Source organism: Saccostrea cucullata, unplaced genomic scaffold, assembly GCF_032062105.1.
Source record: "Saccostrea cucullata isolate Sc308-1 unplaced genomic scaffold, CSIRO_AGI_Scuc_v1 ctg18712, whole genome shotgun sequence".
Classification (NCBI taxonomy): Eukaryota; Metazoa; Mollusca; class Bivalvia; order Ostreida; family Ostreidae; genus Saccostrea; species Saccostrea cuccullata.
In genome coordinates, this window is record NW_026921117.1 from 4,345 (window position 1) to 18,181 (window position 13,837).

Consider the following 13,837-nt stretch of genomic DNA (forward strand, 5'->3'; position numbering starts at 1 on the left):
AATATTATGGCCATTAAATATCAAGTCCCCCTCCTATTTGAATGCATGAAGGAGGGGTTCAAAATATTATGGCCATAAAGTATTGAGTCCCCCTGCCCATTTAATTTTACAGGGAGGGGGGTTCAATATTTTATGGCCATAATATTTTGAACCCCCTCCCTCATGCATTCAAACAGCAGGGGGACTCGATATTTTATGGCCATAATATTTTGAACCCCGGGTTCAATATTTTATAGGGGGGTTCAATATTTCGCAGCGATATTTTGAACCCGGGTTCAAAATATCGCGGGGTTCAATATATTATATGACACCGATATCACATTAAATCCAACATTCAATTTTGTGTTGATGTTTCCAGCAGGTATTTTTTTCTAGTTCAATCCAAAAATCTTTCTTTTGCTAACACACAAAGAAAAAACAATAACATGTTCATATTTCATTTCAATATGATTCTGCAACAGATAATGTGATGCTTGAAGCACGTGCAGCAAAAATAAAACATAATCTCATAAATATCAGAATTTGTATTCATTGCTACAAAACTTGCAACAAATATATAGTATTTCCATCTAATGTAGATGTTTGATACAAAAACAAAACAATAATTTAAAATCGAGCTACAGAGGTAATATATTAATTCAGGTGAGATTTTGGCAAACAACTTGAATTTTAAGACATAGGAATTGGGATAAAAAAAGTAAATAAATGTATCAAACTCATTTAGCAAACAATAAAAAAAAATATCAATCAAAAGAAAATCTTGTTCATGACACTTCTGATAAAAAAAAAAAAAAACTAACACAAAGTATTATGCAGATCGTGGTTAACATTGAAAATGTTCCAAGCATTTTTATTACAAAACATAATTTAACAAAATGTGAATTGCAGAATTCTGTATAATGAACATATTTTTTTCATGCACTGAACTGATGGAAATTCATATATCTGAGAGCTATAAGTAATGCAAATTCCTCAATACTGTAAATTTCTATAAATTAAGAGGTAGAAGAAAGATACGAAAAAATCTACATTTCACTGTAACTTATGCCTCCTAAAATTATATTTTAGCACTATATCAAAAGCAAATAATAATCTAATAACTAACAAAAATGAAAACAAATATAAATAAAAACCACTCTTTCTTGAGCAAATGCCATGCTATTTACATGTTTTAAATGCATAATACACATTCATAAAATTACAAACCAGGTTAAAAACTCCCAACATTATATGTGGATTTCAACAAAGAAAAAAAATAATATTGATCAACAAAAGTATCAATGAAAATTGATAGCGAGTATCAAGCAGTTTGTATTGTACTGGTTCATATTATATAACTTTGAGATTCTGATATCAATACCCATTTAGTTTTACACTTACATTTTTTTCAGATCATTTTAAATTCACATGCTTTGAGCATCAATTGATCTTGAACTTCACCTCACATGCAATAGATAATAATACCCCCAGTAAAATCTGAAGATATGTTAAATATGAATTTATAGGAGTAATGAGTTGTACACCTTAATTATGATATGTGTTTATATACCGGATAAATGTTACATTACATGCTGATCACTGATACAACATTTCATCTGTTTGAAAACTCCGGAGAGTCGAATGTTTTCATGTTCATTGTGAAGATTTACTTCATAGAGGGCAGCATCCAAGTTTCAAGGGGGACCTTTGATTCTTTCACACACTGCATCGACACAAACCTGGTCAGATAATAGGGGCCACCGGCCTTGTCATTGGTTCCTGTCAAATAAACAATTGATGTTACAAACTTCTTCATCTCAGATAACAAAGAGATCTGACAGCCATAGTACTCAATTGAGTCTGAAAGCTGTTACTTTGTACATCAAACACATTGTTTGAGGTAGATTTTAATGTTAATATAGTAGTCAATTCTGTTTTCCTTTAAGCATGCTCACAAATTCTCCCTAGATGCAGTCACCATCTTATATGTTCATAGTGTGATGAAGATTAAAGTTTTAAAAAAAACACATAGAAAACTAGTGCTAATTGTAACGGGAACCGTTACAGATGTTCCCCAAACGCTCCCCAACTCCCTCTTAGTTCCATATTCCCTGTAATATACTATATGTGAAAGCATTCAGTCCAAAAGTATTAAAAATCACTTATTCAAGTGTATTTCTAATTTCATTCTTTCCAAATGCATGCACGTTAGTGCACGTGCATAATGACCACGCCTTCTTGTAGGAGTCCCTTATATTTATTTATGTTCTGAATCCCATCCTGTTAGGTTGAAAAACAAGGGAGTTATAGCCATTTGAAGTTTCAGCCAATCAGATTGCAGCACACGTGCATGCGCGTGATTTCTTGATTATTTTTCTATATCGCATTGTAGGATATCCTAATGAATGATTATGTTTTAAATTTCAAAGCATTTCGTCAAAAAAACAAAGGAGATAAAGTCATTTAAAGTTTCAGCCAATCAGATCGCAGCACACGTGCATGCGCGTAATTTCTTGAATTTTTTTGTATATCATATTGCAGGGCATCCTAATGTATCACTGTTTTAAATTTCAAAGCATTTCGACAAAAAACAAAGGCGATATAGTCATTTAAACTGTCAGCCAATCAGATTGCAGCACACGTGCATGCGCGTGATTTCATGAAACTTTTTCTATATCATATTGTAGGATATCCTAATTCATGACTATGTTTTAAATTTCAAAGAATTTCGTCGAAAAACAGAGAAGATACTGAGATTTTTGTTTTAGCCAATCAGAGCGAAGCGCACGTGCATGCGCGTGAGTTCGTGCTAATTTGACAGTGTCACATTATGTACACTATTAACGTATCCTTATATAATGAGTTTCAAAGCATTTAATCGAAAAATGTTAAAGTTATTGCTTTATTAAATATATTAGTCATTTCACTCATATCACGCGCCCGCACGTGCAGGCATATACGCGCAAAATGACCTTCGTTCCGCACACCTACACTACACACCTATTAACCCTAAAAAGGTTTTAGGTCAGTTGGGTGAACAGTTTCTGAGAACACTCGCGGACAAAAAAGTACCGGAGAACAAATAAGAAAAAAAAAAAAAATAATAATAATAAGAAACCGAGTAAAAACAATATGTTCCCAAACTCCGTTTGGGGAACATAATTACCAGCATTGAGAATTTTTCATGGCAAAGAATATGTACGACAAAAGCAAAACAAGCTGTAACCAGATATGTTAATTGAATGCTCTTTAACTTAATTTTTTTGGAAGGGGGGGGTGTTAAATGTTTTACCAACCTGACAAGCGATCTCCACCAAATGGTTGCTGGCCCACCACCGATCCTGTTGATTTGTCATTAATGTAAAAGTTTCCTGCCACGTCTTGGAAGGCGTCTACTAACTCCTCCCTCGCTTTACTGTCGGATAAAAAGGTATTTACAATATAAACGTTTAAAAAAATTTACTGAAGTGTGTTCTCTCTTCCTTTTATGTATCTATTTTGCGAATGATATGATTCTGACAAAGTTTTAATTGAGAGGAGCCAAGAAGGGACATGTATACTTTTATTAAGATGTGACATACAAGCATTTTTTTTTTTTTATAAAATGTATCTGCTATAAATAGGTCATGATTTCAACAAACTTGAATCTACATTATCTGTAGATGCTTCTGTATATACATGTAAATATGATTAATTATGGCTTTTCTACTCTTGAGAAGAAAGTTTAACATATTTCTATAAGATAAATATACTGTACTCTTATGTAAAAATTTCACTGCCAATTGTGGATCGACCCTACCACCTGAGTGTCATAATTCATATATTGAACCCTGTGACCAATATTGTAAATTTTTGTTTTTCTAAAAATGTTTTTCCAGATCGTATGAAAATTGCACAAGTGGTTCCACTTCACAAGAAGCAAAGTATTTTGGAAAAAGGAAACTATAGACCAGTTAGCATTTTACCTACATTGTCAAAGATTTTTGAAAGGGTTATTCATAGTCAATTGTCTGATTTTTTCAATTGCCATTTTAATGATATGTTATCAGCTTTTAGACCAGGGTATGGTTGTCAGAGTGTGTTGCTAAAGATTGTTGAGGATTGGAAGTATGCCCTTGATCATAAAAAATATACAGCAGCAATTATGATGGATTTATCTAAAGCATTTGATTGTATTCCACATGATCTAGTTTTAGCAAAACTTAATGCATACGGTTTTACAAATGCAGCTACTAGTCTTATCTCAAGCTATTTAAGCAATCGAAAACAGTGTGTAAAACTGGGGGAAGTTTGTAGCGATTTTTTAGAATTGTACAAAGGTGTTCCACAGGGTTCAATACTTGGTCCTGTTATTTTTAATATTTTTATCAATGATATTTTTCATTTTGTGTCAGATTGTGATCTTTACAACTATGCCGATGATAACACTCTCTCAAACTCAAGTGACGATATTACATCACTAAAAAAATACTTTGGAATCAAATTGTTCGAACTTAGTTAAGTGGTTTGGAGATAATCAAATGCAAGCAAATCCCGATAAATTTCAAGCTATATGTCTAGGAAAGAAAACTAAACAGGAAAACATTTGTTTTGAAATTGATGGTAATATGATTCATCTGGAAAACGAAGTAAAATTACTTGGTGTTACTATAGATTTTGAGCTTAAGTTTAGCTCTCATATTTCAAACATTTGTAAAAAAGCTTCACAACAATTAAATGTACTTAAAAGAATAGGGGTACACCTGACCAAATTAGGAAAACTAACTATTTATCATACATTTATCATGTCAAACTTCAACTACTGCCCATTAGTTTGGCATTTTTGTGGTGAACGAGAAACAAGAAAAATGGAAAAAATACAGGAAAGAGCACTGCGGTTTGTTTATGATGACTACAAAAATTCGTATAGTTATCTTCTGGACAAATCAAAATTACCATGCCTCAAACTCAGGCGTATTAGAACATAGGCCATAGAATGTTTTAAGATTTTAAACAAGCAAAGCCCGTCTTACCTGCACGATTTTATTCATATTAAAGAAACACCTTATTCTTTTAGATACACAAAAACTGCTGTTTTACCAAAAACAAGATCAACAACATATGGGTTGAAGTCTTTTAGATATGAGTCTGCAAAACTTTGGAATTCTTTACCAGAATCTTTTAGAAATATTACTTCTTTTAACCAGTTTAAATCCAACATAAATAGTTGGTACGGAAATTGTTGTAATTGCTGTGCCTGTCGCTAATTTTATTTTTTAGAAACTAGTAAACAGGGTTTAAGTTATTTTAGGTTTGTCAGTTTTAATGTGGTGAATAATATGTCATTGTAAAGCACCATGGAGGAATAGTGATATTTTAGTAGTGTGATATCGATGTAATATTTAAAAACTGTTTCTTGTTTATTATGTATGATTGTTGTATTTTAGGTAACATTATTATGTAGTCGGAAAATAGCTCTTCAGAGCTAATGTTTTTTGTTTGATATATCCGACTTTAAATAAATATTATCTTATCTTATCTTATCTTATCTTCAAAGTTGAAGAAAAACCTGAATGAACCTAGATTATCTGAGGATGCTTCCATGTAAATATGATATATAATATTATCATGGCTTTTGAAAAAGCTTATTGAATGAACATGTTAAACAAGTACTTACGGCTCCTTTGCAAAAACAGCCCCCGTCAGAGCAAATGGAGAGGTCTTGGTAGCCAGTTGAGCGTACTTCATGTATTCATCATCAGGGTATGGAAACACAGTCAAAACTGGGCCAAAGATTTCCTGAACAATGGAGGACAGAAAGATGATTCACTTTAAAACAGTCTGAACAATAGCTGCAATAATAGAGCTCTCCCCCCCCTTTTTTTTGGGACATCAGATTTAAAAAAATTGGAGAGGGCTATATTATTGCAGCTATCTGAACAAGTATTAAATCATCATCAACTTGAAAAATAAAACACAGTGAGACTAATTGCTAAGTGCTAAGATCCATGTACACATACACTTATGCCCTTCCATTAAAAATCATTTGAAATTTCCTTACCTCCTGCATTATTTTATCTTGTGGGTCCGATGTCTCAATTATGGTGGGTTCTACGAAATAACCTTGACTGAAAAAGAAGAGACCCATGAGTTAAAAAGCTCATCAGAGTAATTATGGTGCAACTATTCTTCAGCAGCAGAATTTTGTATTCCTATGTAGAATTTTGATTGTCTATTGTGGCCCTACCCCAGGGATCATGCTTGGAACAAACTTGAATATGCACAACCTGATAACATTTTCTTAATACAATTTGACTACTTATGGTTTTGCTATTCTTAAAATTACTTTTCCAATATACATAAAACTGTGATACCCTATTGTGGCCCTATCCTCATGGGTCCTAATTTTTTAGCAAATTTGAACCCATCCTACCTTGTACACGTAATGATTTTCCTGAAGATACTTCTGCTTTAAATTTAGTATCTAGACTTTTCTGTTCAAAAGAAGATTTTAAAGAATAATTTATATACATTCCAAAGTAAAACTTTGATTGCCTACTGTGACCCAGGGGACATGATTTGAACAAAACTGAATCCATTTAAAGCTCCAATTTGTTTTATCTTTTCTGCACCATGTGGTTCTAGAGATGTTTTTCAAAAGGTGCAATTATATTTTCAGTAATTTTTAACAATCTCCACATAAAAGAGAATATGGCTCTTTTTGACTGGTTTGGTTAAAATTGGCCCTGGTCTGTAGTTCTTGAAAAAAAGTCAGAAATATGAAAAGCTTGCAATGACCATGTGGACTGATAATGGACATATTTGATCAGATCATTAGGGACTTTGATTCAGATGAGCTACAAAATGGATCAACATGGAAATTCATCCTTTAACCAAACTGCAACATTTTTAAATTTAAAGTTGACATACATTTAAATGTGTTTTTTACCCTAAAACATTTTTCTAAAAGACTTTATTAAACAAAAACAGAAAGTAATGCGCTATCCAGATGGATATGATATTAATTAAGCACATATTCCTTACCTATCATCACACTGACCTCCCGCTATCACAGTCAGGTTTGGGGAGTCCTTTGCATAGTCTATATAGGACTTGATTCTTTTAAATGCCTGTTCATGATAAAATATGAACCCTGGATTACATTTACAATGTGTTCTTGCACGAATTTCATTCGTAAAAGCCAAAATTATGTAGATAGTAATTTAGTACATATATCTACAAGAAGGATAATTTTTCTTAATTTTAGGTTATTGTATTATATTATTTTTTATAATATATGAGAATGAAATATTCATGTTTATAGGCCTTTCAACTAATTTTTCAAGTTGCACATATGGTAAAAAACATTGTATAGATAGATTGATAGGTACATGAAATTATCAAAAAAGATAATAACTTATGCATACTTTTAACTACACCATTAAAGGGTTTAATAATTTATAATTGACTTTTCCGATGTTGTGTTTAAGGACAGGTAACTCAGGTGTGAAAAATGATCAACTAAGTGCCGATTTATGAGTTATCGTTTATAGGAATGACATATAGGCTGCTTCAGCATTGGTATTGTTATACACAAAAGGGTTCCTTACATTGTTTTGTACACAAAAATCTTTGACCAAAAGAAAGAGAATGCCTTCACTCTACCTGAAATAACAGGGTCAAATGAATGGGGAACAGACTATATTCAATAGTTTTAACTCTCTTTGACGATTCTTATGAAGAAAAAAATTTAATGTCATGTTTTTTGTGTTCGCGCTTTTTCGCTTCCTGTGTAAATATATATATTTTTTACAAGTAAATGCAACAATTGATCATCTTATTTGTGTTACCAAGCACGAAGGGGAACGACCGAGTATAAAAATTTAATTAGGTTAGAACTGAGAAGGGGGGTAGATTTCACTTTTTATTTTAATTAAAAATTTTAATTATATGCAGTAAACCGGTGTCCGCAACTATACAATAAATAAGTTTAACATTGGTGCTAAATTTTAAAACCACTGGATTCTACTGAGAGCAAAGAATTACTTGGGAAATGCTAAAAACTGCCTTGCGTGTAAACAGTTAGATACCCCGAGCCTGCTCTAAACAAGTTTCAGCAGTGAGTTATCGTTCATAACACCGACCCCTAGCGGCAGTTGAAAGGCCTAATGTTTAGAAGCTCTTGCATTTATAGACTTGTCTTGTCACAGGTAATATACATGTAAATTGTAAAAGCCCTAACTTTTCCCAATCAAAAGTCATGACCAGGTTAAAGTATTGGAAAAGTAGGTCAAACTTAAAGATCAAAGTCACAAGGTCAAAAAACATATTGTATTTAGAAAGGTCTTGTCATAAGTAATATACATGTGTAATATGAAAGCACTATCTCTTCTCATTAAAAAAAATATGACCAAGGTTTAAGTTTTTGCGACAAATGGACTGACAGATGAATGAGATTTAATGTCCTCTCTCTTTTGTGAAAGCGGGGGACAAACACTGTACACTTTCAAAAACATTGTCAGAGATAACTGTGTACCAACCTTGTCATCAATAACAGCTGATAGGAAGACTGTGTTGTCTAAAGCAGACCCTAGTTTGATTTGACTGAGGATATCCAGCATTTTCCGCTTCACCTCTGGCCACATGGATTGTGGAATGTACATTCGTGAGCATGCTGAACATTTTTGTCCTCCATACTCAAATGCTGACCGTATTGTACCAACAACTACTGATGTTACATCTGCTGATTTGTGGATGAAATGGAAATTTTTTCCTCCACATTCTGAAATAAATACCAGAATTTTCAAATGAGATGGTAGCTCTACTGATTTGCACTGCAATTTTTCATGAATAATTTTATTGGTATTTACCTCCGATCAACTTTGGGTATGAAATGTAGCTGTCTAAGTTTTGGGCAACTGATTTCCATATAGTTTTAAATGTTCTAAAAAATAAAATGAAGTTTTTAATAAAACATTAAACACAAGACCTGAACAAAAGAAATAAATGTAAAATAAACATTTGCAATAAAAATTTGAAAATTTTCTTTATACATTGATATTAAAAAAAGTACTTTACAAAAAATAAATGACTTCACCTAACACTGCCAGTGAAATTGACACCTGCTAAATTGGGAGATTTTGTGATGACATCACCAAACACGGGTCCGTCTGCTGGCACGAAATTAATAATACCAGGAGGGAGGCCTGCTTCTCTGTAGATTTTGTACACTGTGTAGTTAGACAGCATAGCAGTGTCGGAAGGCTTCCACAGACAAACATTGCCCTGTAACGAGTTTTACATAGTGTTGGATTTTGTTTGCATAAGGTTATGCAAATTGCTAAAATGAGTATTTTAACTCTTACAGTACAGGCAACGTGGATCCCGTATTTCCCGCGTCCCCGCCGCGGTATAATCACAACGCGGTATCTGGCCAGGTAGACAGGTAAACCGCGTTCCCTCCGCGGGAAATTCATCACTTACCTGTCCCCGCCGCGGTTAAATCATCGATGAATTACTGACAATTAGTATCGTAAACAAACGGGAGTTATCTCCCCGAATTGTAATTTGCGAATTTTCCCTGTAACAAAAAAAAAAAAAAAAAAAAACAAAAAAACAAAAAAACCGTGTGTTTATTAATTAATTTTGCTATGAATAGAATTTAAACTAAGAAAAAATAAGTTTATTTTTGTTTCTAAAATTACATATCAATATTTGAAATTGAATAGAAAATTTTATTAAATTGTTACGTCTTTGCAATGGTTAATTATTTTGTGTTATTAAGAATCTATCAAGAAACAAAATTAAATACTAGAAATTTTAATTAGTTTTTTTTTTAAATCTTCATATTATATGCAAACTGTAATAAATGTTGAACTCAGACTGTTTAAGTTTCGATAAACGATTTTCAGCATTCATTTGAAAAAAAAAGATGTACATCTTTTAAAAAATGTACATCTTCATAGTTCATATTGTTTATTAATTAAGTTCGATTTATTGTATATAAAATGTACAAGCTTTTTCTTAAAGTGTCAAATTACCGGAAAACATCCGATGACGAGCATTTGCAGTTACATGTAGTGGGCCCGTGAACTTAAATTTTCTTTATCCAAGATATCAAGAAAAAAGTTCTTTTCTTCTTTATTTCTCATCGTTTATGTTCTGTTCCCAAATTAAGAAAACTTTTCTTTAATTTATTTCCCTCTTTTATATAAATGTGCAGGCATTTTTCTCAAATTGTCAAATGACTGAAAAGCATTCGATGGCGAGAATTAACTTTGAGCACGTGAACTTTATACAAGAGATCAAGAAAAAATATCGTTTTTCACCTTCATATTAACATGTTTTACTTTTTAAAACAATGTCTTTCTTTTGAATTTTAATATTTCTCGATTTTCGTGTTCAATAGATAAGATAGGATGTGTAGGTGTAATGATAAACTTCACAGACGAAATTATAGTTTATATTAATAAATATTCAATGCAAAAATTCATATATTTTTGTTTTCTTTGACAAATTCTGTTTCTTTGTGTATTACGTATTAGCCGCGATCATTTCCTGTGTATAGGGATTAGCAGTGCCTGAGCAGGAAACGACATGCCCTGGGGGTTTCACACCTGTCTTAGAGTTTACCTTGAGTAACGCTCGCTGGATGTGTACATCGTTGTCTAGCCATTCAACAACACATTTGATTCATTGTTTCATTATTATTTCATCGATATCATTTTCAGATGCGATATTAGCCTTGGAATTTGTGTCAAATTATTGTTGCTTTTTTTAAACGGAGTGTATAAAAAGAATAAAAGTAAAAAAAAAACAACCTTTTAAAAGAAATTAATGAAGTATTTGATATTAATTAAATCAAATAATGATCCATTGCTATGTTATTTCGTGTAAATTTATACCTGTACCAGTTAGTAGAGAGAGAGAGAGAGAGAGAGAGAGAGAGAGAGAGAGAAGAAAAATATCAATATATTAAGGCACGTGCATGATCGTTTTTCCTCCTTTTTGATCAGTATATCAATTTCTTAGTCTAGCGAATAAAACTACCGCTGATTTATCAGTTTATTGACCATTTGTGGATTTTGTCTAAGTTTTATTGTTACTTGTTTATGATCCACTTTCTTCTTTCGTTTAGCATATGTACATGACATGTAATTTGAATTACTTCCCTTTTTGTCGCCAGATTACAACGACAGATTTTTTTTTGGGGGGGGGGGATGTATTTTTGTTATAAAATTTGATTAAGAAAAACACAGTATATTAAAATTGTCGAATTATTGAAAATATTTATTTGAAACAAAAAATTTAAAAAGGATTCTGTCTTCAACAAAAACATTGAATTCTTTATTTCATGCATTTCAATCCATGAGCTACACATGAAAAAAAAACGGCTTCGTTTTACAATGTCGTAGGAAAGCGCATACAGGTAATACACTCAGGTAACATCCTGTGTATATAGTTAGTATGTACACTAGACAGCGTCGTTCCCTCGGGACTTCTCATCCGCTTTGAGTAAGCTACACTCCACACCAAACTTACCTGAGGAAAACCGAACGGTAACACAGACATCTGAAAACTTGAAGCTTGGCAACTTGCTGATTAAAATAAATTAATTTCTGTGTTGTGTGTTCAAATATTTTAAGGGCCCATATTTGTGTTTGTGTTTTATTTGAACCGGAGAAATCTGAAATTTGTTTATGTTCATTGACATGATTTTAGTAATTTTCGAAAAGAGCATAAAATAGAAAAACATTCAAATACTAGCTATGATATTATTGATATTCTGAATAGAATGACCTGTGATTATTTTATTAACAATAACACCCCCCCCCCCCAAAAAAAAAAGAAACACAAAATAAAAAACAAATAAAAATCGTCGATATTTAGTTCATAGTCTTACAGTGTAGCGCATGATAATGGAACAACGGTATTCCTACACTTACGCGTGTTTTGTTAAAATTTAATTGTAATTGTGTATCACTATCTATCATCGTTTTTCATGCTATTATTTTCATGCTGTTATATTTATAACAGACATGTATACAGAAGTAACGGTACTTTTCTAAATGAAACCAAATGACTGATATAATCTCGCAGATAAATAAACACATAGCTACATGTAACTGCAACTGCACGGGCTAATTGTGAACACCGGATTACACCAGTGCATATAAAGAGAAGCGATATCATGGCATTCTTTAAATTTTAATTATACCTTTTTAGCAATTTGAAGATCATTTGGGGTGGTATTATTGATTTTGAAAATAAACTTTAAGCTAATATATTCGATAAATTATTCGACTTTATTTCATCCCATACTGTACATGTATTACTGTTAACAGACGTGTTTGAGAATTAATTAATTTTGAGTGATTATTAGTACGAAAAAAATGTTTTTTATTAAACAATTTGATAAAACTTAAAAAATGAATTTTTAAAAAATCCATGTAATGGTGTAAATCTATAATATCAATGTGCTCGTAATCCCCCCCCCCCCCTCATTTCGACACAATTAAAAATCGACAATACTTTACAGGTAAGAACATCTTAGCTGAAGAATAACGGTAGCTGGCCCCACCGCGGTGTAAACACGGTCTCAGGTAGCACCGCGATCAAAACCCGCGACGGTGTAACGCGGAAAGGATTAATACACCGCGGAGGGGACGCGGTCTAATACGGGATCCGCGTTGCCTGTACTGTATTTAATTTGTTCCTTGGAACTTAGATCCACCCCTTATATGTAGATCCCCCTCACATTGTTCTTATGCATCGAATATAACTCACTTCATATTGAATAAATAATATCCTTGACTAGAGTTTACATTAACTTAATTTAATTGACAATAAATATCTGCGATAATAAATCAAAAGAATTATAGATCTATAAATGTTGTTTCAGAACAAAATTCCTTTACTTACCATCAAAGCAGGAGCAGAACAAAGATGGCCACCAATGGCTGTAAAGTTGAATGGAGTGATGGCTGCCCAAAAACCCTAAATAAAAAAATATTCTGTATGTTTACATACATCATAAAGTCATTTCAAATCATAATTTTTCTTAATAATAAAAACCTAAATGCTAGCGTGTTATTAATGAAACCATAAATGGTTATCTTGTATGAAAATGATGATCCATATGATACTATTAAGGTTCATTGATACTCTGATAAGAGAGGTAACTCTTAATTATAAATGTCTATAATTCCTTTATCATGTTGAAATGACATTTTTGTTTAATTTTGCCCTGCAAGCTATGAAAATATTGTTTGTATTTTACTTCTAAAATATATTTCTTAGAAAAAGCATAAAAGTTCAAGCTACATTTTGTTTGAGTAAGCAGAGGGTTTATGAACCTTAAATGTTAACTCAAGGTCCATCCAACCAATGGTAAAAACATTGGTAACCAAAAAGGTCTTTACAAGGAATTTAAAAGTGACACATCAAAGCCTTTGCACCAATGTTCAAAAACTATGGCAAGGATAAACAAATAGAATTACATACAGATGAACAGACAAAATTATCATATTGCAAACCCCAAATTCTATGATTTTAGGGGCATAAAAACTATTTTAAAGGATTAAAAATTGTGTAGGAAAAATATTTTGTAGCAATTACTGGGCCCGGCTTTTTCTGAAATCTACCTCTACAAAACATACAGAGGATTCAAAATGTGATGGCCATAGCATTTAGACACCGTTTCATGCACAAAGAAGAGCCATTTACAGCATTAATACCTCACAACCTCTGTAGACAGCAGAATTCTGGACAGTGTCTATTTCAGGGCTCAATGGCTGATAGGAAGTAATATCCTAAAGAAGACATTAAAATTATAATCAATACAAAATTAACTTAATACTTGTAAAATCATTTTCAATTC

General features: G+C 32.3%; 1 protein-coding gene across 1 annotated transcript; it reads right to left on the minus strand.

Annotated features, from left to right (window-relative positions):
* Positions 1 to 314: 314 nt before the first annotated feature.
* On the minus strand, positions 315 to 13,769 carry LOC134259206 (delta-1-pyrroline-5-carboxylate dehydrogenase, mitochondrial-like; the record flags this gene model as incomplete). Its single annotated transcript, XM_062741808.1, has 10 exons — positions 315 to 1,758; positions 3,276 to 3,394; positions 5,636 to 5,757; positions 6,020 to 6,086; positions 7,003 to 7,088; positions 8,499 to 8,740; positions 8,829 to 8,902; positions 9,056 to 9,243; positions 12,880 to 12,954; positions 13,695 to 13,769. Coding segments are annotated over 10 exons (1,161 nt in total), but the record flags the coding sequence as incomplete, so codon positions are not given.
* Positions 13,770 to 13,837: the final 68 nt, after the last annotated feature.